A 23940-nucleotide genomic window follows, 5' to 3' on the forward strand; every position below is an offset into this window, starting at 1 on the left:
AATTAATTAATTAATTAAAAATAAAAAACAAGGGCCTTTCCTGCTGAGCCATGGACCCTGAATTTTTTTTTTTTTGAGAAGTTCTTGCTATGTGGCCCAGGCTGGCCTTAAACTCAAAATGCTCCAGCCTCAGCCACCTGAGTTCCTGGGTTCTGGGATCACAGTTCAACACCACCATGCCCCGTATTATTGGCTTTTTGTCTGTTGCCTTCAGTCCAAATCCAGATTTTATTTCAGGCCTGGGCCTCACTGTTGTCCTGCTCTAGCCTCTCTGAGGCCTGAGAGCCCCCCACACACCCAAACTTGGCTCTCTCCTGTCGCTGGGGCTCTGCAGGTCTTGAAGAGACTCAGAGAGACAGTCATTTGGTTCCACAACACTGGGCCTGGCCCAGGAGCTCTACAGTGGGGGAGCCAACTACATACACCCCAGCTATGGACTAGATGAAGTATGGGGTGGTAGGTCCCCAAAGAGAGAGGATAGGGAAGGCTTTGGGAAGAGTGGCACCAGAAGTGGATCCTCAGGAGGAACACTGGCTGTTGTCTCTGCTTTTCCCATGAGCAGACTGGCTCAGAGAAGTGAAATGACTGTTTAGAGGTCACACAGCAAGCAGGGCAAAGAGAGAGGGTTTTCTAACTCACAGATAGGGAGGGCCACTGTCCCTGCCATGGAAAGCCTTCAGACCTTCCCCTACTGGATGTGATGGTTCATGCTTGTCCTGCCAGCACTTGGGAAGCTGAGGCAAGATTGTGGGAGTTTAAGACCAGCCTGTGCTACAGAATGGTTCCCTGACTCAAACAGCAGCCGGGCATGGTGGCACGTATGTACCTGTCATCTTAGCACTTAGGAAGTGGAGGCAGGAGGATCAGGAGTTCAAGATTATCCTCAGCTACATAGTGAGTTTGAGGCCAGCCTAGGCTACGTGACACCCTGTCCAAAACCCGAAACAACAAAAGCCCAACAAAGCAAGCCTTGGCCTTTGGCCCTTCTCACCTCTCACTCCAGACACTCAGATGTCCCCTCTCCTGCGTAGTGGGAGAGGGGGATTTTGCTGTCTTTCAGGGACTCTGCTGCAGTGCTGCGCCTGGCCAGCTCAGGGGAGTGGGGCGGGCCACTGGGGGAGGCGGGCTGGGCGGGGCTCGGGGCGTGCACTCGGGTGGGCGAGGCTAGACTAGGTCCCGCCGCGCCGCTGCAGCTGCTACCCTCACGTAACCAGAGCCTGCGGGTTGCATCAGAGCCGGGGGTGGGGGTGGATGGGGGGGTAAACAGCGAGGCCCCCGGGGCCGGGGCTCCCCAGGCTCCTTCATCTACACGCGCCTTGTTCTGCATGTCGCAGCCCAGGCAAAAGCCCCCAGTCTGGCCGCAACCCTGTGTGTCCAGGGGGCACCTGTGGGTGTGGCGTGAGCGCTAGTGGGGGGCGAGGGACTCACCTATAGCACAGCCGGAACCACGAACTTTCGTTTCTGTGTCTAAAGAGAAAGTTGCAGCTGGGAGAGGTGTTTCTCAGCTGTCATCCTAGAGCTCAGGAGGGTGAAACAGGAAGATCACCCTGAGTTTGAGGCCAGCCTGGACTACAAGAATGAATCCCCTGGGCTAGAGAGATAACTCAGCGCTTAAGAGCACTTGCTGTTATTCCAGAGGACCCCAGTTTAGTTCCCAGCACCCACATAAAGCAACTCAGAACCGGCTGTAACCCAGTTCCAAGGGATCCAATGCCCCTCAACCAGCACCCTTTAAACACAGGCATACCCTACACAGATAATACAATTTTTAAAAATCCTTAAAGGTCTTTTTTAAAAAGAATTAAGCCCCCTCTCAAAAAAAAGTTGCCAGATCTGGCACATGCCTTTAATCTCAGCACTTGGGAGGAAGAGGCAGGTGGATCTCTGTGAGTTTCAGGCCAGCCTGGTCTACATAGCAAATTCCAGGCCAGCTGGGGCTACAGGGAGATCCTGCCTTAAAAAAATTAAATAATAAATAAATAAATAAATAATGTTGTAGCTGGGCATAGTGGCACATGCCTTTAATCCCAATACTCGGGAGGCAGAGGCAGGAGGATCTCTGTGAGTTCAAGGCCCAGCCTGGTCTACATAGTGAGTTCCAGGACAGCTGGGGCTATAGGGAGACCCTGTCTCAAAAAGACCAAAAAAAAATTCTTTTTTATCATTTTTATGTGTATGTGTGTATTGCCTGCATATAGGTAAGTGCACTCATGTTGTACAATGCCCGAGGAGGACAGAAGAGGCTGTTGGATTCCCTGGAACTGGAGTTAAGGACAGTTGTTAGCTAACATGTGGGTGCTAGGATTCAAACCTGGGTCTTCTGCAAGAATAGCCAGTGTTCTTAACCGCTGAGCCATCTCTCCAGCCCCTTACCCTATAATTCTTTTCACTTCGTTTCTCCACTCAAACTCTTCACCCCTTGAGTCCTCTTAAGGGCCTGACCCTGTGCAGAAGGGTACAGGGACTACCAGGGAAGGATGAGTTGAGTGATCTGGGCTGGAGTCCAGTCCTAGAAGTGCCCCCATAGTGACTTCCCTCTTAGAAACCAGAGAGAGGTGAGCTGAGACAAGGGTATGCATGGTGGTGGAAGACCTAATGTTCTAGGACTGTGGAAAGGGAGGAGGGCAGGGTGGGTCACAGGTCAGCAGGGTCTGACACTCCTGTGGTGGCATATGGAGGCACTGGTAGAAGGCACAGCTGGATAGGTACATAGGTGGCCCCAGAACCCCTTATTCAATCATTCCAATTGTGGAAGACCAAGAGCCAGCGTCATAAAGGCTGGCTTGGTCCCTGTGGCCAACAGGAACAGGAATTTAAGTCATTTTAAAAATTTACATATTGGACAGTGTCTCAATCTGTAGCCCAGGCTTGCCTCAAACTTGAAGCAGTCCTCCTGCCTCAGCTTCCTTAATCCCGAGATTACGTTGGCTTTTTACTTCTTCAGTGATGAGAATTGAAGCCACAGCTTTCTGCATGCTGTGAAGCAGTCTACCGCTGACCCACATCAGGCCCCTTTCATTAAATTATAAACTTATTTTGAGGCAGAGCATCAGTAAGTTGCCCAGGCTGACCTTGAAGACACCATCCTTCTCTGTCAGTCTTCTGAGTAACCATAGACTTGGGTCAAACAGTCTAATTTATTTGCTTTTATTTACTTATTGATTTTGAGATAGTGTCTCACTAAACTTCCCAGGATGTGCTTGAATTCACTATGTATGTCAGGATGACCTGGAATTTAGGATCCTCCAACCTCAGCCTCTGAGTAACTGGAAGGACATCAGTGCATCACTAGATGGGCTGGAAATTCTATTTTATTCAGTATTAAAAAGTGGAGGACCGGGACTAGCCATGGTGCTGCACACCTTTAATCCCAGCACTTAGGAGGCAGAGGCAGGGGGATCTCTGTGAGTTTAAGGGCAGCCCGGTCTATATAGCAAATTCCAGATGAGCTGGGGCTACAGGGAGACCCTGTCTCAAAAAACAAAACAAACAAAAAAACAGCAACAAGAAAAAAGCTCAAAGAACAAAAAAAGTGGAGGTTTAAGCCTAAGGTGGTCAGAATTCTGAATGGGATTCAAATTAAGGTTAGGGCTACAGTAGGACCAAGGACACCAAATCACTAAGGAGAAACCTAGTTGATTACATGCAGCCCTGCCCTGTATTTTATTTATTATTATTATTTTGTGTGTATGAGCATATTGCCTGAATGTATGTGAGTGCACCTGTGCCATGCAATGCTGCGGAGGTTAGAAGAGGGCTTCGGATTCCCCTGGAACTGGAGTTAAGGACAGTTGTTAGCTAACGTGGGTGCTGGGATTCGAACCTGGGTCTTCTGCAAGAATAGCCAGTGTTCTTAACCACTGAGCCATTTCTCCAGCCCCTCTGTATTTTATTTTTTAAAAATATTTTTATTGCTGGGCATGGTGGTGCACACCTTTAATCCCAGCACTCAGGAGGCAGAGGCAAGCGGGTTTCTGTGAGTTCAAGGCCAGCCCGGTCTACATAGTGAGTTCTAGGACAGCTGGGGCTACAGGGAGACCCCGTGTCAAAAAGACCAAAAACTTTTTTTAATTCTAGCCTATGTGAATGAGTGTTTTGTCTGCATGTATGCAAGTGCACTGAGTGTGTGCAGTGCCCATGAAGACCAGAAGAGAGTGTCGGATGCCCTGGAATTAGAGTTACAGATGGTTGCTAGTTCCCGTATGGGCGCTGGGAGCCAAACCTGGGACCTCTGCAAGAGCAACCAGTGCCAAGCTATCTCTCCAGCTCCCTATACATTAAAAAAAGAATCACACAAACTGGGTGCACACACTTTTAATCCCAGCACTTGGGAAGCAGACACAGGTGGATCTCTGTGAGTTCAAGACCAGCCTGGTCTATGGTAGTGAGTTCCAGGCCAGCTGGGGCTACAGAAAGACCCTGTCTCAAAAAACCAACCAAACAAAAATCACATTTATGACTCTGTGTGTGTGTGTGTGTGTGTGTGTGTGTGTGTGTGTATACACCTGCCACAGCATGCTTGTGGAGGTCAGAGGACAACTTGAGGGAATCACTTTTCTCCTTCCACCATGTGTGTTCTTGGAAAGTTCCTTTACCCAATCGAGTCATTTTGCTAGAGCCCCTGGACCTTTTTTTTTTTTTAAATATTTTATTTATTATTTTTATTTTATGTGTACGCATGTATTGCCTGCATGTAGGTAAGTGCACCGGTGTCGTGCAATGCCCGCGGAGGTCAGAAGTGGCTGTCGGATCCCCTGGAACTGGAGTTAGGGACAGCTGTTAGCTGCCATGTGGGTTGTGGGATTCGAACCCGGGTCTTCTGGAAGAACAGCCAGTGTTCTTAACCCCTGAGCCATCTTTTTGTTTGCTTGTTTTGTTGGTTGGTTGGTTGGTGGCTGGTTGGTGGTTGGTTGGTTGGTTGGTTTTGGTTTTCGAGACACGGTCTCATTCTGTAGGCTGGCCTTGAATTAGCAGCAATCCTGCCTGAGCCTCCTGAGTGCTACGATGACAGGCGTGCACTTCCACCCCGGCTTCTGGGTTCTCAATTTCGAGATCCAGTCGGGGATCCGAATTCTTTAGTCCAGAATGCTCGGGAGCATGCCCCGGCCCAAGCGGCCGCCCCGCACTGCCCCAGAGGCCACGCCCCTATGCAAATGAAACCCAACTCTACCCAATCACCTCTAGGGGCGGGGCCACGCGGGAAGGCACCTGCGATGAGTCCTGCAAGCCGCTCAGTGAAGCAGCGGCGGACAGCGGGAGACTCGCAGTGCACTGCAGGTGCGGCTCACCCGGGCGGGACTTACATGCGCCTCTTTGGGGAGCGAGTGGGCGGCGGAGAGTGGTGTGTGCGTGTCTGGGGGGGCGGGGTCACGGACTTGTTTACTGAGTGGAATCTCATTTTTAGATCAGGCTAGTCTAGAAATCACTGTGTAGCCCAGGCCAGCCTCAGACTCACAGCAATCCTCCTGCCTCAGTCTCCCAAGTGCTGACATCACAAACGTGTGATCACACCCGACTGCTTGAGATTTCTTTCTTTTGAGAGTTTGAGACAGAGCCTCTATAGCACAGGCTGGCCTAGAAGTCTCTATGTAGCCGGGGCTGGCCTTAAACTCACAGCAACCCTGCCTCTGCCTCCCAGTACTAGGGTCACAAATGTGTGCATTCACTGGCATCTGTGTTTGTGGGGTTTATTTTTGTTTTTGCTTTTGCTTTTGGGGGGAGAGGGGAATTTGAGAAAGGGTTTCTCTATGTAGCCCAGGCTGGCCTGGAACTTATGATAATCCTCCTGCCTCAGCCTCCCAAGTGCATGCTCCACCATGTGCAGCTGTGTTTGAAGTTTTGGTGAGGGTTGGTTTTGTGGTGAAGTGTGTCTCAACTAGGGAACTCCCCTCTTGGGGTATAAACCATTTGGCGTTCATTGCCTAGGGCTCCATGGACAAGCCCACGACTTCTTCCTAGCATGTACCAGAACATGGGCACAAAGTCCAGGGTGAGGGGGCCACAGCTGCCCCAAGGCCACCCCCTCTCCATGCCTGTGCCTCCCTCAGAAATTGCCCCAGGAACAAGTCACAGACCTCTGAGGCAGCATCCCTCTCCTAGTGCTGACCCCTTCCTTGTCCCTCTCAGGATCCAGGGTGGCAGAGGCCAGTGATCCATGTTCCTGGCCACCCATAGCCCTAGATTCAGATAGAGGTCAGAAATAGCCTAGCCTCCCTAGCTTGCCTGGGCCTCCTCACTAGGGAAAGTCCAGGCCTGTGGCCCCTTGGGATCAGGGATGGGAATTCTGATTGTCAGTGTGAACAAACCTGGGTTCAGTGGGACTGGGGAGAGTACTTGCTGAGAATTCACCAATGAGAAACTGGAGAGAGGGAAAGTCCCAGGGTTCCATCCCAGACACTGAAAAAAAGTAGATTGATTTCAAAGGAGCAGTGTTTGGGGTTTATTACAAAGATTTGGGGGTGTCTTAGAAGGCACACATGTTCCCTCTGGTCCACCTGCTGCCTAGCCAAGGAGAGGAGGAAAACTTGGCCTGAAAGGAACAGAATTTTGGGACATTTACAGCCTGGGGAGGTATCACCCCTCAAAGTGTTGTTGTTTGAGACAGGGTCTCCCTATGGCCCCAGCTGTCCTGGAACTCACTATGTAGACCAGGCTAGCCTTGAACTCACAGAGATCCGCCTGCCTCTGCCTCCCAAGTGCTGGGATTAAAGGCATGCGCCACCACGCCCGGCTTGTTTTTGTCTTTTTAAGAAAGGGTCTCATGTAGTCCAGGCTAGCTTTGAACTCACTATGTAGCCTTGGATAACCTTAAACTCCCGAACCTCCTGCCTTTGTCTCCCAAGTGCTGAGATTACGGTCATGTGCCACCACACTGGGCTTAGGAAGCTGCATTTGAGAGTATGGGGTCCAGGTGAAGACCCCCATCTCCCTGAGAGAAAATGGGCCAGAAAATGGAGAGAGCAGAGGCTATGGCAGGGGAACCCGGACTCCCCCATCTGCTCTATGTGACCCTCGGTAACATGCTGTCCCTTTCTGAGCTCCGTGTCCACCTTTGTGACCAAGCAAGGAAAGCAGAGCCCAGATTTGGCTTCCTATCATTTTTTTCTGTCTTTTTAAGATCTTTCCCTGTAGCCCCAGCTGGCCTGGAACTCATATGTAGACCAGGCTGGCCTTGATCTCAAAGATATCCGATGCCTACCTCTGCCTCTTCTGAGATTAAAGGCCTGCACCACTGCGCCACAGTTTTTTTTTTTTTTTTTTTTTTTTGAGACAGGGTCTCATGTAGTCTCATGTAGCAATGTAGCAAGTTGGCTGGTCTCCAACTTGCTATGTAGCTGAAAGTGACCCTGAATTCCTGATATTTCTGCCTCTGCAGTGCTGAGATGACAGGTGTGTCTACCATACTGACTTTCCCAGGGACTCATATGTCTGTCCTGACATCCTCAGGCTGGGACCTGGATTATGATTCCAGGGTGACAGTGTCAGGCCACCTCCCAGCTGGGCACAGGAAGGGAACAAATCTGATGCTGGGGCCCAAGCTTATGCCTATCTGGGAACCTGGGAGTCGTGCCATATCACCCTGAGAACAAGCCTACTTCTGTCAGTGTGCAGAAAGACCCCTCTCTCTGTAGTCACTGGGCTGTTTCTGCCAGGCAGGTCCTGTGTCATGAGGGGCTTGGGCAAACAGAAGGTGCTTAATCAAAGCAGGTACTTTGTGCACTGTTTCCAAGCAGCAGGGTGGGGGAGGGGCCACCCATACCCATTTCACCTTCTGCTGGGGGCTGGTATTTCCTTCAGGTTGAAGTTCACCCAAGGTCAAGGTGGGGGCCAGAAAGGGAGCAATAGTGGTGGGTCCAGACGTGGAGTCCACACAGTTGTGGACTCAGGCCTATCTTGTCCTCTTTCCCAACCTGCACCCTGGCTGTTCCAGGCCCTGGCTCTTTTTGCTGTATGCTGTCCTGACCTCCCACCCCCAAAGTCCTTCTCCCCACCACAGTCATGAAATCTCAAAACCCTGAGTGGGGCACTGCCTTCTCCTGCTCACACATCTGCCATAGCTGCCTAGTGCCTTGTAGGGCACCCTTGGCTACTTCACTGCCCTCCTCTATCTGTAGCCCTCCCCCATCCCAGCCACACCAGCCTCCCACCTCAGGGCCTTTGCACTGCTCTTTGGTCCACCAGGCAGACTGACCCTATATCTCTACATAGCTGGTGGCATCCTATCCTTAAGACTCCTCCTCAAACAGGTCCTCCTGGACCCTCCATCAAAGCCATTCAGACAGTCACTTGCTTCGGTCTCCCCATATTTTTCTGTTTTTGAGAAGGGGTCTCATGTAGCCCAAGCTGCCCTTGAACTCACTATGTAGGCAAGGCTGGCTTTGATCTCCTTGTTCTTCCAAGTGCTGGTATGACAGGGTGAGCCACTAGACCAAGTTGCCCTTTCCTTTCCTTCAATGCAGACCTCTCCAGGACAGTTCTGTATCTGCTATTACTGCCCATGGGGGAACTGTGTTCTGTCCACCCCTGCCTCTGCATCTCTGACAGAGTGGGGCTGGTGATATCCCACAGGTTGGGTTCCCAGGTGGCTGCATCTTGGGGCCTGTGAGGCTGAGGCCGTGGGCAGAGTCCCTTCCGCCCAGAGCTGACAGATGTGCTAATTTCCCAGGTAGGGAGGCCAGGGCCCTAAGGACCAATTCCCCATGGGAAAGTCTTTCTGTGGAACAAAGAGAGGGACATCTTGGGCTGTCCCTGCAGCCACTTCGGAGGCTCAGGGGACATGGCAGGGGACTTGGGTAGTCCTAGTATGGGACAGCAGGGCCAGGCTTAGAGTGGGGGGCTGAGGGGTGGTCTGTCCCCACTGCTGGAGCAGTGGCCTTGGCCAAACAGATTATCACACTACAAGAGAGGCCTATCAATATTGTGTCCGCTTTGAACTGTGAAGGTTTTCTGGGGAGAGGAGGGGAAGATGTGCGTGTGTGTGCAAGCATACTCACCTGTGCATACTCATGTGGAGACCAGAATGACTTTGGTGCCTTCCTCTACAACTCTCCATATTATTATTATTATTATCACTAAGACAGGGTCTTCCCATAGCCCTGACTGGCCTGGACCGGGGTGGACTCCATCTCAGAGATCCACCTGCCTCTACCTCACAAGTTCTGGGATTAAAGGCATGTGCCACCACACCCTGCCTTCTACCTATATTTTTTTTATTTTTATTTTTTAAAAGTATTTTATTATTTTTATTTTATGTATATGAGTGTATTGCATGCATGTAGGTAAGTACACCCATGTCATGCAATGCCCAAGGAGGACAGAAGAGGCATCGGATCCCCTGGAACTGGATTTACAGACAGTTGTTAGCTGCCATGTGGGTGCTGGAATTTGAACCCGGGTCTTCTGCAAGAACGACCAGTGTTCTTAACCGCTGAGCCATCTCTCCAGCCCCTACCTTATTATTTTTTAAAGATTTTATTTTAAATTATGTGTGTGAGTACAGGTGCCCTTGGAGGCCAGAGGCATCAGATTTCCCCACGAGCTGGATGAAGTTACAGGCAGTTGTGAGTCACCCAACGCAGTGGCAGGGAATTGAACTTGGGTCCTCTGGAAGAGCAAGTGCTCTTAATGGCTGGGCCATCTCTCCAGGCCAAACCTTATTTTTTGAGACAGGGTCTCTGAACTGGAGCTTGTCATTTTGCTTAGGCTGGCCGACGACTGAGTCTTCAGGATCCACCAGACTCTGTGCCTCAGTGCTGGGGTTACAGGCATCCACTACCTGCCAGGCTTTTAAGTGGGGGGATCAAACGGGGGATCAAACTCAGGTCTTCGTGCTTATACAGCAAGCACTGTACCCCCTGAGCCATCTCCCTAGTGCCCATCTTTTCTTTCCTTTTTTTTCTTTTTGAGACAAGGTAGCCCAGGCTGGCCTCAAATATAGTTGAGGGTGACCTTGAACTTCTGATTTTCCTGCCTCTACTTCTTGAGTGCTGGGATGACAGGTGTGTACCATCATACCTGGTTTTATGAGGTTCAGGGATGGAACCTGGGACTTTGTGCATGCTAGGCAAGCAGTCTACCAATTGGATAATAAAGGTCACACACTGGTGGTCCACAGGCTATATGTGGCCTCAAGTTTGTTTTGTGCACTGTGAGGTGCTTAAAAGGAGACCAGGGGCAGGGAATGGAACTCAGCATCACAGGGTTTGCCTAGCACATTCAGGGTCCTGCACATCCACCCCCAGATCACAAAAGCATCCATAACAAATAAACCCCAGCACGAAAGAAAAGTGAATTGGAACTCAGAACTCGCTGGCCCTTCACCCAGTTCTGACCTGTGGCAAGCAGCTACTATGGCTCCTGTCTGTCCTGAGAATTCAGTTCCTGTCTCTCCCCTATGAGCTGGCCAGGGGAGAATCTGAAAGTCCCTGACTGGGCCTTAGTTTCCCCAGAAACACCAGAGGGATCCATGACACAGGGACCCTGGACAGCCTTCCTGAGATTTGAGGACTGAGAAGTATCCTACCCCCTCAGATCTCATGGCACCCCAAACATGGTACTGAGCATCCACCACAGGAAGAAAGGAGGTCCTGGGTCTCAGCAGGGATGGGGTCATCTGCATGTAGGGGTGCTTGTGTGTCAGGGGACCAACAAGGATTTGAAGGCCTGTAATATGTATGGGGGTGAATGCTCTTGGGGGAGGTTTATGTTCCTTTGGAGGATGTGTGAGTATTTGGGGGGCTCCCTGTGTATCTGGAGAGATTTGCTGAGTTTGTAGGGCGTCTGGATGTTGGGTTGCATGCATCTGGAAGATCTATATGTTTTGAGAGTTCTGGGGGTCTCAGTGTGTTTGGGCATTCATGTTTGGAGAGCTGTATGGATTTGGGGTGTCTCTGTGTACTGTGAATTGTTTTTGTTCTTTGAGACAGGCTCTCACTGTAGCCTAGCTTGCTTTAGAATTCACTATGTAGCCAGGTTGGCCTCGAACTCATCCCAGTACTCCTGCCTCAGTTTCCTGAGTGCTGGGATGACAGCTGTGTGTCACCACACCAGGTGAAACCCTATCCTTTGAAGACTTTTGTAGGTGGGGCTCCCCAAGTGTTTTGGGGATCCGTTGTGTTGTATGCACCCATTGACCCAGGCTCAGCAAGTGTTTGGGGGTTTCCAGATGTTGGGGGAGGCTCCCACCCCCTATTCTTTCCACCGGATGAATGTCTTCCTGACTCCCCCAGCCTCCCAACATCCTTGCATGGGACTTCTTGGGGCCCTTATACTGATTTGCCCCCGACATGGGCTGAGGAGAGGTGACCCCCAAAGCCATCTGTAAGGACTCAGCCCCCAAGGCCCTACGGGCGCCCCAAATTGACCTGTTTTTAGTGGATGAAACTGCAGCTGCAGAGGGCCTGTGCAGGGCCCAGAGCTGTGGGGTCTGGTAGGGATATCGAGGCCCCGCCCCAACACCGTGAGGCCCCGCCCACCGCGGAGGGGCGTGCCAGCCCCCAACTTCAGCTGCTGAGAGAAGGGCAGCTGGGGTCGCTCGGAGCGGCTGGTGCCCTCAAGAGAGGGCGGGTGGGGTCCCGGCTTTCCAGGGGGCTCTTCCTGTCGCCGTAATGAGGAGCGCTGGGAGCAGGTGATGAAACGGCGGCCCGGGTTGCGTGAGGCCGCTTGTCCCGCGGGCCTGGCTCCCCACCTGCCTCTCACTTCTGCTTTCCCGGCTCGGCTCGCGCTGAGCCCTGCGTCCTCGTTCAGCCCCGTGGTGCACTGCGGGCGCCAAGCCTCGGCCCAGCGTCCCGAGGTCCAGGGTTGGCTTCTGGATGGGAAAATAGGATCGAAAGCCTGGGGTCAGGCGAGGAGGTGTTTCTCACCTGCTTTCCTTTACGGGTAGGGAAATTGAGGCTTCTATGGGGAGAGAGGTCACTGGATGATGGGATCCCGTCTATTCGCCCTTACCCTTCATTCCCTGGGGGCCCAGAAACCTCACCAAGCTAGGGAGGTAAATCCGTGGATTGTAACATCTTCTGACTGACCATAGATACCACCAGATAGAAGGGGATTTGTGTGTGTGTGTGTGTATGTGTGTCAGGGTCTCATATAGTCCAAGTTGGCCTCAAACTCCTGAACTCCTGAATTCCCAGTGCCTCCACCACTTGAGTACTGGGGATGACTGGTGTGCACCACCATGCCAGTTTATGTCCGCTGGGGATGGAACCCTAGGCTTTGTGTATGCTAGATGTGCATTGACCAAATGAGCTACATCCCCAGACCGAGTTTTATTTCATTAAATATCTTTTTATTATACTTACTTATTTGTCTGGAGAGGGGGCTTATACCATGGTGCACCTGTGGAGGTCACAGGACAACAAAGTTTTCTCCTTCCACCATATAGGACCCAGGATGGATCTCAGTTCATCTGGCTTAGCAGCAAATGCTTTTGCCCAATAAATCGTTTTGTCAACCCCTATTTTTATTTTATTGAGACATGGTTTCACTTTGCAACCCTGGCAGGCCTGAAACTTGCTCTACTATGTAGACCAGCCTGGCCTTGAACTCCCAGAGATCCTCCTGCCTTTGCCTCAGGCCTAAGACCTTGGTTCTTGCTTCAACTCAGACACATGGGTCACCTGTATACCATCCTGGGGTCACCAAAGATCAGCCTTACTGACTGCAGATCCCCCTTCTATCCAGACTCAGAGCTTTCTAGAGGACCTCAGAGCAGCTTCCCCACCTTGTCACTCTGACCTGGATGGACACTGGTTTCCAGGAGCTGCTGGAAGCATTTTCTTTTTCTTTTTCTTTTTCTTTTTTTTTTGGCATTTTTGAGACACGGTCTCCCTGTAGCCCCAGCTGTCCTGGAACTCACTATGTAGACCAGGCTGGCCTCAAAATCACAGAGATCCTCCTGCCTCTGCCTCCCGAGTGCTGGGATTAAAGGCATGCACCACCACGCCCGGCAGCATTTTCATTTTTTAAAAAATTCTCTTCTCTCTCTCTCTCTCTCTCTCTCTCTCTCTCTCTCTCGCCCAGGTAGCCAAGGATGACCTTGAACTTCTGATCCTCTTCCCTCCACCTCCCCAGTGCTGTTATGACAGGTGTGTGCCACCCATTCCAGTTTATGGGGTTCTATGGGATTGAACCCAAGGCTTTGTACATGCAGGCACTCTACCAACTGAACCACGGTCCCAGCCTCTGTATTTTTGTTTTATCATCGTTTTGTGTGAGCATGTTTATGTTGCAGTTGCAGTGGCGTGTGCGTAGAGGTCGGAGTGGTTCCCACCTTCAGGTGGGAACCAGGGATGGAACTCAGGTCTTCAGTCTTTTTTCAGCAAGCCACAACACCTTTACCCCTGAGCCATCTAGCCCACCCGATAGAAGGGAGGGGTTTTCTTTCTTTTTCCTGTTTTCAAAAAAATATTTTTGTTTAGTCGGGCGTGGTGGCGCACGCCTTTAGTCCCAGCACTTGGAAGGCAGAGTCAGGCGGATCTCTGTGAGTTCGAGGCCAACTTAGCCTACATAGTGAGTTCCAGGCCAGCTGGGGCTACAGGGAGACTCTGCCTCCAAAAACAAAAGACCTCCAAAATTTTATTGATTTGTGAATTTCACACAATATATTTTGATCATATTCAGACCCTCTCCCCATCTCTACCCACTCCTTAATCCCCCCAGGATTTCAGGTCCTCTACTATTATTTATTTTTGTTTTTGTTTATCTATTTTTAAATATTTTATTATTTGGGGGTTTTGGGGGGTTTTTGGTATTTTGTTTTTTTTTTTTTTTGAGACAGGGTCACCCTGTAGCCACAGTTGAACTGGAACTCACTATGTCACTGTTTAGACCAGGGTGACCTCAAACTCACAGAGATCCACCTGCCTCTGCCTCCCAAATTCTGGGATTAAAGGCATGCACCACCACGCCCGGCCCCATATTTTTATTTTATGTGTATAAGTGTGCCTGCATGTAAGTGCACCCATGTCATGTAATGCTCTTGGAGGTCAGAAGAGGATGCCGGATTCCCCTGAAACTGGAATTACTGATGGGTGTTAGCCGCTGCCATGTGGGTGCTGGGAATCCAACCTGGGTCCTCTGCAAGAGCAGCTAGTGCTCTTAACCTCTGAGCCATCTCTCCAACCCCCTCATTTATTTATTGGCTTTTTTTTTTATCTTTTTGAGACAAGGTCTCCCTGTAGCCCCAGCTGGCCTAGAATTTACTATGTAGACCAGGCTAGCCTTGATCTCACAAAGATCCACCTGCCTCTGCCTCCCGAGTATTGGGATTAAAGGCCTAGGCCACCACGCCAAGCCTGTCTTCTATTATTATGTCTTTCCTTTTCTTTCTTTCTTTTTTTTTCTTTTTCTTTTTTTTTTTTTTTTTTAAGGCTTATCGAGTCTTATCTGTATTTCCCAAGTGCTCTTGGGTATGGATCTATCCCTTGGAGTCTGGTCAACCTATCAGGTATCACACCAGTAAAGAAAACTGACTCTCTCTCCCCCAGCATCTGTCAGTTGCCAATAGATCCTCAGCTAGGATTAGGACTCCCTGCCTACCTCCCCATCCATGCTGGGCCCCTGTCTGGCTTGGGTCTGCACAGGTCTTGTGTATACTGTGATAAGTGCTGTGGGTTCATATGTGCAACTACCCTGTGTCCAAACAATACAGTTTCCTTGTATTCATTCACCACCTCTGGCTCTTACAATCTTTCTGCCCCCTCTTTAGCAATGATCCTTGAGCCTTGGGAAGAGAAGATGTGATACAGGTGTCCCATTTAGAGCTGAGCACTCCGAAATATTATTCTCTCCACGTTGAGCAGTTGTGAGTGTAAATGTTAATTGCCGTCTGCTGCTGTTTCTCTGGGGAGAGCTGAGAGCTGCGCTCATCTGTGTGTAGAACTTTTGTTTGTTGAAACAGGAAGATAGGGTCTCATGTAGCCCAGCCTGGTCTCCAACTACTTACATAGCTAAAGATGACCTTGAACTCCTGACCTTCCTGCCTCCACTTCCCCAGTGCTGGGATGACAAACCTGCATCGCTGGACCCAGCTGAGCACTCTGCTTCCTAGCTGGACACGCGGGGTTCCTGGTGCAGAAGGTGCTTCCCCAGCCCTCAGCTTTCCCTCATGCCTGGCACATTTAGCGTGGGCCGGCCCCTCCTCCCCACACTCTGATCACCCTGACATCTGGAGGGGCGCTGGGGTCTGTCTGCGGCTCGGGTGCTAATTTGCATGGGAGTACAAATAGGTCTGTGCAGCCGGGGCTGCCGCCTCCGCTCCTCCTCCGCCCTTCACACCTGGGCCACACTGGTCATCAGGCCCGTGCTGAAAGTGGGAATTTGCATGTGTATTTCTGGGCAGAGTGTCGGCTGGGGAAGTCTAAGAGGAAGTGTGGAGGGAAGCTGGGCTGGGAGCCTCAGTCACAGCTCTCTTTTTGTGCCAGGGGTCAACTCGGAATATCTTCCACAATCACGCTCCACTTTTTTTGAGACAAGGTCTCACTATATTCCGCTGCTGGCCTGGATTCTCTGTGTAGACCAGGCTGACTTCCAACTCAGGGAGATCCTGCTGGGATTACAGAGATGTACTGCTGCATCTGGGTTTTGCATGGGTGCTGGGAGTTGGTACTCAGGTCCTTGTGCTTGGTCAGTTTCCACTTACATGGACAGAACCCTGGCCTCCTTTCTATCCACAGCCCTCTGTACCCTCCTTCTCCCCACGGGAGAATTTGAAAATGATAAACCAAGAAATCAGATGTGGTGGCACAGGCCTGTTATCCCAGCACTCAGGAGCCTGAGGCAGGAGGATTACATGTTCAAGCTATCCTGGGCTACATGAGTAGGTCTCAAAAATAAATAACTGGGTGTGGTGGCACATGCCTTAAATCTCTGTGAGTTCAAGGCCAGCCTGGTCTACATAGCCAGTTCCAGGCCAGCCGGGGCTTCATAGCAAGACAGCGTCTTAAAGGAAAGGAGGGAGAGAGAGAGAGAGAGAGAGAGAGAGAGAGATACTAGGGGTGGTTAGATTGGTTAGATGCTGAGTGGATAAAGGTGCTTGTTGCCAAACCTGATGACTTTTCAATCCCTGGGACCCACATGGTAGAAGGAGAGAATCAACTCCCAGATTGTCCTCTGACCACACACACACAGTGGCAAGCATGCCTCCACCATACATAAAGTAACAAATTTTTAATTGAATGAATTAAACTTTATCACAAAAAACTAAATAAAATAATAAATCAAGCTAGGCATGGCTAGAGCTGTAGCTTAGTTAATAGAGTGCTTGTAGCTCATTTGGTAGAGTGCTTGCCGAGCATGCATGAAGCCCTGCTTCTATCCCCAGCAGTGCGTAAATCAGGCGTGGTGGATAGGCTCGTAATCCCAGCACTTGGGAAGTGAAGACAGGAAGATCAGGAGTTCAAGGGCATCCTCGGCTACATATGTTGGAGGTCAGCCTAGGCTACATAAGACCCTGTCTGAAACCAAAATATGAAATGAATAAAATTATAAAAGAGCCGGGCATGGTGGTGCATGCCTTTAATCCCAGCACTTGGGAGGCAGAGGCAGTAGGATCCTCTGTGGGTTTGAGGCCAGCCTGGTCTACAGAGTGAGTTCTAGGCAGCAGGAGCTACATGGAGACCCTGTCTCAAAAAGCCAAAGAAAGAAACCTATCTCTCCACAAAACCCTGTCTTTGTCCTCAGTAACAGACCAAAATCCCCTGGCCTCCCTACATGCACACTGTCCAGCCTCCTTCCTATCCCAGGACCCTCAAATCTGCTGTTGCTTCTGCCTAGAACTCACTTCCTGTCTCTGTCCTCAGGTCTCAGTTCAGAGAGACCACCCCCTTCCCTGCTGTCTGTACCTCCTTCCTGCCAATCACCTAGCCCTTTGTCAGATGTCAAAGGCAGAGGCACAGTCTTCCAGACTCAAGTGACTCAGGACCAGACCCAGCCTGGGCCTCCCTCTCACGGGACCCAGGATGTGGGGACATTTCCGGAGTCATCTTGGCTTGAGGACCTTCAGTTCAGTGCCGCTCTTGAGCCTCCAGGGACCTGACAGGGTTGGGGCAACACATCCCAGCCGTGGGAAAGGCCTGATTCTGGCTGGAGGTTAAAATTAGCCGGGAGGTTAAATTTAGCAAGAGAAGCTGGCGCTGGGGGCCACTGGGTCTGCATTATGGATTTGACTCAGAGACTCAGCTTAGAGAGGGTGCAGGCCAGATCCAGGGACACACAAGCAGCCCACCTACACCAGGTGAGGTGTTTCAACCCACTTGATAGTCAGGAACCCTGGAATGATGGGGGCCACAGCCAGGCCACTTGAGTTGCAGACTGAGAAGGAGCTGTGGCCAGATCAGCAGATCTCAATTTCTTTTTCTTGTTTTTGGAGCAGAAACAGTGTCTTCTGTAGTTCAGGCTAGCCTCAGATTCAATATATAGGTGAAACTGGCCTTGAACTCCTGATCCTCCTGCCTGCATTTCCCCAGGGCTGAAATGACAGATGCACACCACCATACTTGGTGAAGCAACCTCTTCCTCCCCCTCCTCCTCCTCCTCCTCCTCCTTCTCTTCCTCCTCCCAGGGCAGTCGAGAGGCAGACATGCCGCGGCTAGCGCGCCGCACAAAAGGTGCTTAGACTAGAGACACAAAATGTCAAGCTCAAAGTGATCTTATCTATGATTTTACAAAGTCAATACTAACATTGACAGACATATTTTTAAAAGGTACCTAATATTCTCTGTGTACTGGCCAGGAATAGAGGTAGGGCAGGAAGAAACACCTACCTGCTTGCATGAATCTTTCTTGAAATTATCCCCAGATAGTTGTTCTGGGGTCCTCATCCTCCTCCTCCTCCTCCTCCTCTTCCTCCCCCCCTCTTCCTCCTCCTCCTCCTCCTCTTCCTCCTTTCTTTTTTTGAGACACAGTCCCACTATATAACCCTGACTGGCCTAGAACTCCAAGAATCCTCCTGCCTCCTGAGTGCTGTTTTTGTTTTGTTGAGACCAGGTCTGGTCTGGAACTGTCAGCAGTCCTCCTGCCTAAGCTTCTGAGTGCTTAGATCATAGGCACTTTCCACACCCAGCTTCTAGCTCTGATGTTATTAGTAGCTCACTGCCTGTCTAGGGTGGCCCTGGGCATTCGATGTCTACCTGTGTGTCTGTCACCACCTGCCTCTCAGGACAGTAGGCATGGGCTGGGAAAGAGGCGTCCCCTGCTGGGAGCTGTATGAGGCCTCTGTGACCTTGAGCTGACCATTGGTCAGAAACCTTAGCCACTTTGGGACACATGAGGTTGTGTGGCCCTCGAGTCTGTAGAGGGGACTGTCCCTGAGAGGCTCAGGGCCTCTGTGGCTGTCTGGTCTGCAGGTGCCGATTCCCTGTGGGCAACAGATGTCTTTGTACCACCAAAGAGTCCTGGGGCCACCTGAACTGCAACATGCTGACCAGACTCTGCTACAAAGCAAGTTTGAGGTTAGCCTGGACTACAGGAGACCCTATATCTTCACAAAAGAAGGAATGAAGGAGGGAGAGAGAAAAAAAGTTCAGATCATCCTCTCTAGTGTCTTAATCCAGGCTTTGATGCAAGATGTAGACCAGGGCAGTCAGTGGCCCAGCGCTGACTTCTCTTTTTTCTTTTCTCTTTCATTCTTCTGTGTGGGTACACTTACCTCTGTGAAAGCCAGAGATTGATGCTGGGCACCTTCCTCTATCACTTCCCACCATGTGCTTGTGTGCATGTGTGTGTGTGTGTACAGAGGCCAGAGGACATCAGGTCCTGCTCCATCACTCTCCACCATATTCTCTTGAGACAAGGTCTCCCTAATGCTCGTGCAGCAAGCACTCTCACCCACTAAGTCATCTCCCTAGACCCAACTTTATTATTTTGAGACAGCATCTCTCACTAAACTTGGAATTGATTTGGCTAGACTGGCTGACAATGGCGCCCCCAGGATCTGCCTGTCCCCACCTCTCCAGTACTGGGAATTACAGACTTATGCACCTACTCCTGGCTTTCCTATGGGTACTGGAGAGTCAAACTCAGGTCCTCATGCTTGGACAACAAACACTTTACCCATTGGGCCATCTCCCTAGCCTCTCCCCATTTTTTTGAGACACAGTGTAGCCCAGGCTAGTCTAGGACTCCTAGACTCCTGCCAAATCCACCAAACACTGGCATCACAGCTGAACCACTTCATGTTCAGCTCAGGATTTTTTTTTTAATGTTTTGAGTTTTGTTTCTTCTTTCATTTGGTTTTGGTTTTTGTGTTTTTGAGACAGTGTCTCTCTGTAGCCACAACTGGCCTGGAATGCTCTATGTAGATCAGGCTGGCCTGGATCCAGAGATTGGTCTGCCAAAGCCTGTGCTTGGAACTTTCAGAAGTTCTGCCATCAGGACCCAAGATTGCCTTGAGGGAGATCAGGGGCTTCGCCACATCCCTGTGCCGACCTTTTGGGGACATCCTCAGGCCTGCCAGTCCAAAGCAAACAGGGGTGAGGTTTCTATGATTCTACGTACTAGGCTTTGGCTTCAACTTCTAGCAACAAAAACACATTGGAAAGTTTTTCTTCAGGCGCACATGGTGGTACACACTGTATACCAGCACTCTGCAGGCTGAGAAATTTCAAACTCTTGACCAGCCTGGGCTACTTAGCAAGACTGTCTCAGAGCACCCTCCACCTCCTCCCTGTCACATAATGAATGTGGGCAGACCTCATTCTGCATGTTTGTGGTCCCATGTATGGAAATGCCCAGAACAGGGACCTTCATAGAGACAGGAAGCAGAGTTGAGGGAGTGGGGAAAAGGGCTTCTTTGTTGACCATGGACTGTTCTGGAATTAGATTAAAATAATGATCACATATTATAGTGAAAATATGCTAAATGTCATTTAATCGTGCACTTTAACGTGATTAATTTTATGCGAAATTAACCCCATTTGAAAAGGGGGCAGGCTGGGCGTGGTAGCACATTACTTTAATCCCAGCACTGGGGAGGCAGAGGCAGGTGAATCTCTGTTAGTTCCAGAGTGAGTTCCAGGCCAGCTGGGGCTACAGGAAGACCCTGTCTCAAAAAGACCAAAAATAAAGGGGCAGGGAGTTGGCAGCACCTTTAATCCTAGCACTTGGGGAAGTAGAAGCAGGCAGATCTCTGTGAGATCAAGGCCAGCCTGGTCTACATAGCAAGTTCCCAGTCAGCCAGGGCTGCATAGTGAAATCCTATCTCAAAAAGATGAAATAGGGGACTGAAGAGATGGCTCAGCAGTTAAAAACACTGACTGATCTTGCAGAGGACCCAGATTCTGTTCCCAGCACCTACATGGTGGCTAACAACCATCCATAATTACAGTTCCAGGGGATCAGACATCCTCTTCTGATCTCCTTGGGCACTGTACAACACAGGTGCACTTACATACATGCAGACAATACACTCATAAATATAAAATAAAAAATAATAAGATAATAGCTGGGCGTGGTGGCGAATGCCTTTAATCCCAGCACTTGGGAGGCAGAAGCAGGCGGATCTCTGTGAGTTCAAGGTCAGCCTGGTCTACATAGTGAGTTCCAGGACAGCTGGGGCTACAGGGAGACCCTGTCTCAAAAAGACCAATAAATAAATAAGATAATAATAATTATTAATAATAAAGAGCCAGCAGGATGGCATAGTAAGTAAAGACACTTGCTGCCAAGGCTCACAACCTGTGTTTGAGGCACAGGCTTCACATGATGGAAGGAGAGAACTGACTCCTGCAAGCTGTCTTCTGACTCCATGCGTGCCAATGTGTACACACACAAATAAACACATATTAAAAGTGGAAAAAAAAACCCTCATGATCTTGTATCAACACGGGCAACTATCCTGAGCACATCCTTCTAGTCTTTTCCGTTCTCCAGGCAATCTCATTTTGAGTAAGGGTCTTGTATGGTCTAAAGCTGTCCTATGTCTACATCTCCCTATGTAGCTCAGGCTAGACTGGACACAATCCTCTGTCTCAGCCTCCTGAGTGCAGGGATGATGGCCATGCACCAGACCTCAGGATGGTGCAGTCAGGAGCTGTGGGGATGAAGTCCACCTTCTTTCTCCCGGTCATCCTGCCCACCTCAGGGGCCTGCAGGTGGGAGGAAGGCTGGGCTCTCCGTTCCAGATTCCACACTCTCAGTCTGTGATCTCTACAGAGCCACTCTGCCCAGCCAGGTGCCATGGGGAGGAAAAAAATCCAGATCTCACGAATTCTAGATCAACGGAATCGGCAGGTGAGATTTCAGGATGGAATTGGGGGGGGGGGGGATATTCCCGGTGGGGTGGGGGCCAGAGAGAAGAGCACACCCCAAAGCGAGGAATCCCTTGGGAAAACCCTCCTTTAACACCCTCTCCCCCAACTGTCCGCAGGTGACTTTCACCAAGCGCAAGTTCGGGCTGATGAAGAAGGCCTACGAGCTGAGCGTGTTGTGCGACTGCGAGATCGCGCTCATCATTTTCAACAGCGCGCAGCGCCTCTTCCAGTACGCCAGCAGTGACATGGACCGCGTGCTGCTCAAATACACCGAGTACAGCGAACCGCACGAGAGTCGCACCAACGCCGACATCCTGCAGGTACCCTAGCCACCTGCAACCCGGCCATCCCGTCCCCGCTGTGGGACCCAGGCGGGCTCTGGGCCTCTTGGGTCGCCTCTGACACGGTGGGAACGCTCCTAGGGAACTCACCTAGGGTTCGGGTTCGCGTTCGGTTGCAGCAGGCCACACCCTCCTTGTGTCCCTCTCAGCCGGCTGGGGAAGGGCCCCCATCCCTGGTGCCCTAGAATTGGGTTCCAAGGCCGGGTAAGGGCAGAGGGCCCACCCTGTCATCTGTGGTCCCCACAGACACTGAAAAGGAGGGGCGTGGGCCTGGATGGGTCGGAGCTGGAGGTGGACGAGGGGCCGGGAGAGAAGCTGCTGAGGAGGCTGGGAGCAGACCGAGGAGGCCCGGCCTCGCCCCTGCCTCTGCCTCGGATCTGTGTAAGAGACTCCCCTGTTCCTTCCCAGAATCCCTCTTCCATTCTAGAGTTTGAGACTTGGGGCTCAGAGAGGGCGGGTCAGGCAGCCAAGAGGGTGGTGGTCCATGCCTCCCTGGGTGGGGAAAGGGTCCCTGATGATGGGCATTATGATCCGGGCTTTGAAGGACGTGTAAGAGAGCAACAAGTAAGCAGGTCCTCCTGCCATAATTTCCCGGATGATCTGCCACCCCAGGCCGGTCTCAGCGTGGGCTCTGCTCCCTGACTCCCCAGGCCCATGGGTCTAAGCCTGAGCTGGGACGGACCCTCGGGACCTCTCTGGGGCCCCTCTGCCCCATTCTCCCGCCTCTTGGTCCACAGTCAGTGGCCCCAGCAATGCCCATCCAGGAGCCAGCATATCGGGTCCCTCCTGCTTCACCCGGCTGCGACCCTGGCGGGCTCAGGGAACCCACGACTGCCCACAACCGCCCGTCCCCCTTTCGGCCAGCAGCGCCCAGAGCGGGGCCCCCGGGTGAGCGTGGGGGGGTGGACCAGGATGGGGAGGGGTCCTAGGGAGAGGAAGGGTCCCAAGGAGGGGAGGGGAAGAGATCTCAACAGGGAGGGGTGTCAGGGTGTGGAGAGGTCTCAGGACAAGAGGGGCGCCAGAGTGGGAAAGGTCCCAGGGTGGGGAGGAGATGGTCCTGGAACCTTAGGCATCGCTGGGTGACAAAGATGTCTCTCTCTCTTTCTCTCTCTCTCTGGGTAACCCCCCCCCGCAGGCCTTGGACACCCTGTCTTCCCCTCGAGTCACCTGGCAGGCAAGACGCCCCCACCCCTGTACCTGGCAGGAGATGGGCGGAGGCCCGATCTGCCTGGGGGCCTGGTGGGGGCCCGAGGGGGACTGGGCGCCTCTGTGAGTGCTAAGGATGGATGGAGGAGGGTTGGGAGGATGAAGAAGAGAGAAGGGAGGAGGGAGAGAGAGGGAGGAAGGAGTCTGGTAGGAGGAGGGAGAAAGGAGACTGGTGGTGGGCTCCCAGCCTTATCATCCCCCGCCTCACTTCTTGTCCCTTCCCAGAGGAGCCTGTATAGTGGCCTGCAGAGCCCCGGGGCCCAGAGCCCCCCTCTGGGGAACTTAGCTTTCCTGCCTGCTGGCCCCTCAGGTGAGTCTGCCCTGTCCAACTTGCCTGCTCATAGGGTCCCTCACCCAACCCAATAGCCCTGGCCAGTTGGCGGGGTTGTCAGGACCCCACTACTGTGTCCACAGAGTTCAGCCCAGGAGACGCTGCACCGCCCCCGCTGCAGCCTGTACCCTGGCCGCCGTCGAGGGACGCGGCTGCCCCTACCAGACCCGGGTGAGTCAGCACCTCCTGAAAGCTGGTAACCAAAGAGGGGCGCCTCACCCCAAGGATCCCCGACGGCCTCCAGGCTGTCTTCTCTACCTTTGGCTTATCTCTCTTTCCCCTTTCCCCTCTTCCCCCTCCCCTCCTCCTCCTTCATCTTCTCTTCCTCCCTCCCTCCCCCCTCCCTCCTTCCTCCTTCCTTCCTCCCCCCCTCTCGTCTCTCTCTCTCTCTCCCCCCCTCCTCTCTCTCACCTTCCCCTTCCCTCCCTTCCCTGCAGGGGTGCCCGCAGCCTGTGTGAGGATGGTCTCCCCAGCCGCGTGACCTCACCTCCGCCGCCCCCAATCAGCATCAAGTCTGAGCGCCTGTCTCCCGGCCCCGGGGCCCCCGGAGATTTCCCGCGGCCCTTCGCGTACCCGCTGCTTCTTGCCCGGCCCCTGGCGGAGCCGCTGCGGCCCGCAGCTTCCCTGCGGCGTCTGCCTCCCGACGGCTGGCCGCGGTAGCGCCCGGGACACCCCCATCCCGGCCTCGGCGGAGAAGATCCCGGGGTCTCGGGTCCCCTGTGCGGCCTGGAGGGCGCGGGCGCCCAACACACATCGCCCGTGGGGTCCGGTTCCTCTCCTGGTCAATAAATAAAAGCCCGCGGCTCAGCGCCTG

The 23940-nt window shown here is 52.0% G+C and overlaps 1 protein-coding gene across 4 annotated transcripts; it reads left to right on the top strand.

Moving 5' to 3' along the window:
- The first annotated feature begins 5242 nt into the window (after positions 1–5242).
- Positions 5243–23940, top strand: LOC103726845 (myocyte-specific enhancer factor 2B-like). 4 transcript variants are annotated; one of them, XM_008824491.2, is made up of 9 exons: positions 5243–5277; positions 21151–21228; positions 21365–21568; positions 21836–21970; positions 22327–22477; positions 22725–22858; positions 23021–23105; positions 23210–23297; positions 23564–23940. In XM_008824491.2, the coding sequence occupies exons 2-9, from the start codon at positions 21175–21177 to the stop codon at positions 23784–23786; spliced, it is 1074 nt and encodes a 357-aa protein (XP_008822713.1). In that variant the 5' UTR covers positions 5243–5277; positions 21151–21174; the 3' UTR covers positions 23787–23940. The 4 variants fall into 4 exon arrangements, with proteins under 4 accessions (XP_008822713.1, XP_029415224.1, XP_029415225.1 ...); XM_029559364.1 differs by lacking the exon at positions 5243–5277 and adding an exon at positions 11501–11877; XM_029559365.1 differs by lacking the exon at positions 5243–5277 and adding an exon at positions 13025–13085.

This window comes from Nannospalax galili, unplaced genomic scaffold (genome assembly GCF_000622305.1).
Source record: "Nannospalax galili isolate Female #2095 unplaced genomic scaffold, S.galili_v1.0 scaffold529, whole genome shotgun sequence".
Classification (NCBI taxonomy): Eukaryota; Metazoa; Chordata; class Mammalia; order Rodentia; family Spalacidae; genus Nannospalax; species Nannospalax galili.

Bases quoted from the DNA above. Each gene is read 5' to 3' on its own strand.
- LOC103726845 (XM_008824491.2), top strand. From the start codon at position 21,175: ATGGGGAGGAAAAAAATCCAGATCTCACGAATTCTAGATCAACGGAAT. The intron at 22,478-22,724 runs GTGAGCGTGGGG...CCCCCCCCGCAG, and splicing joins GCCCAGAGCGGGGCCCCCGG to GCCTTGGACACCCTGTCTTC. The intron at 23,106-23,209 runs GTGAGTCTGCCC...CTGTGTCCACAG, and splicing joins CCTGCCTGCTGGCCCCTCAG to AGTTCAGCCCAGGAGACGCT.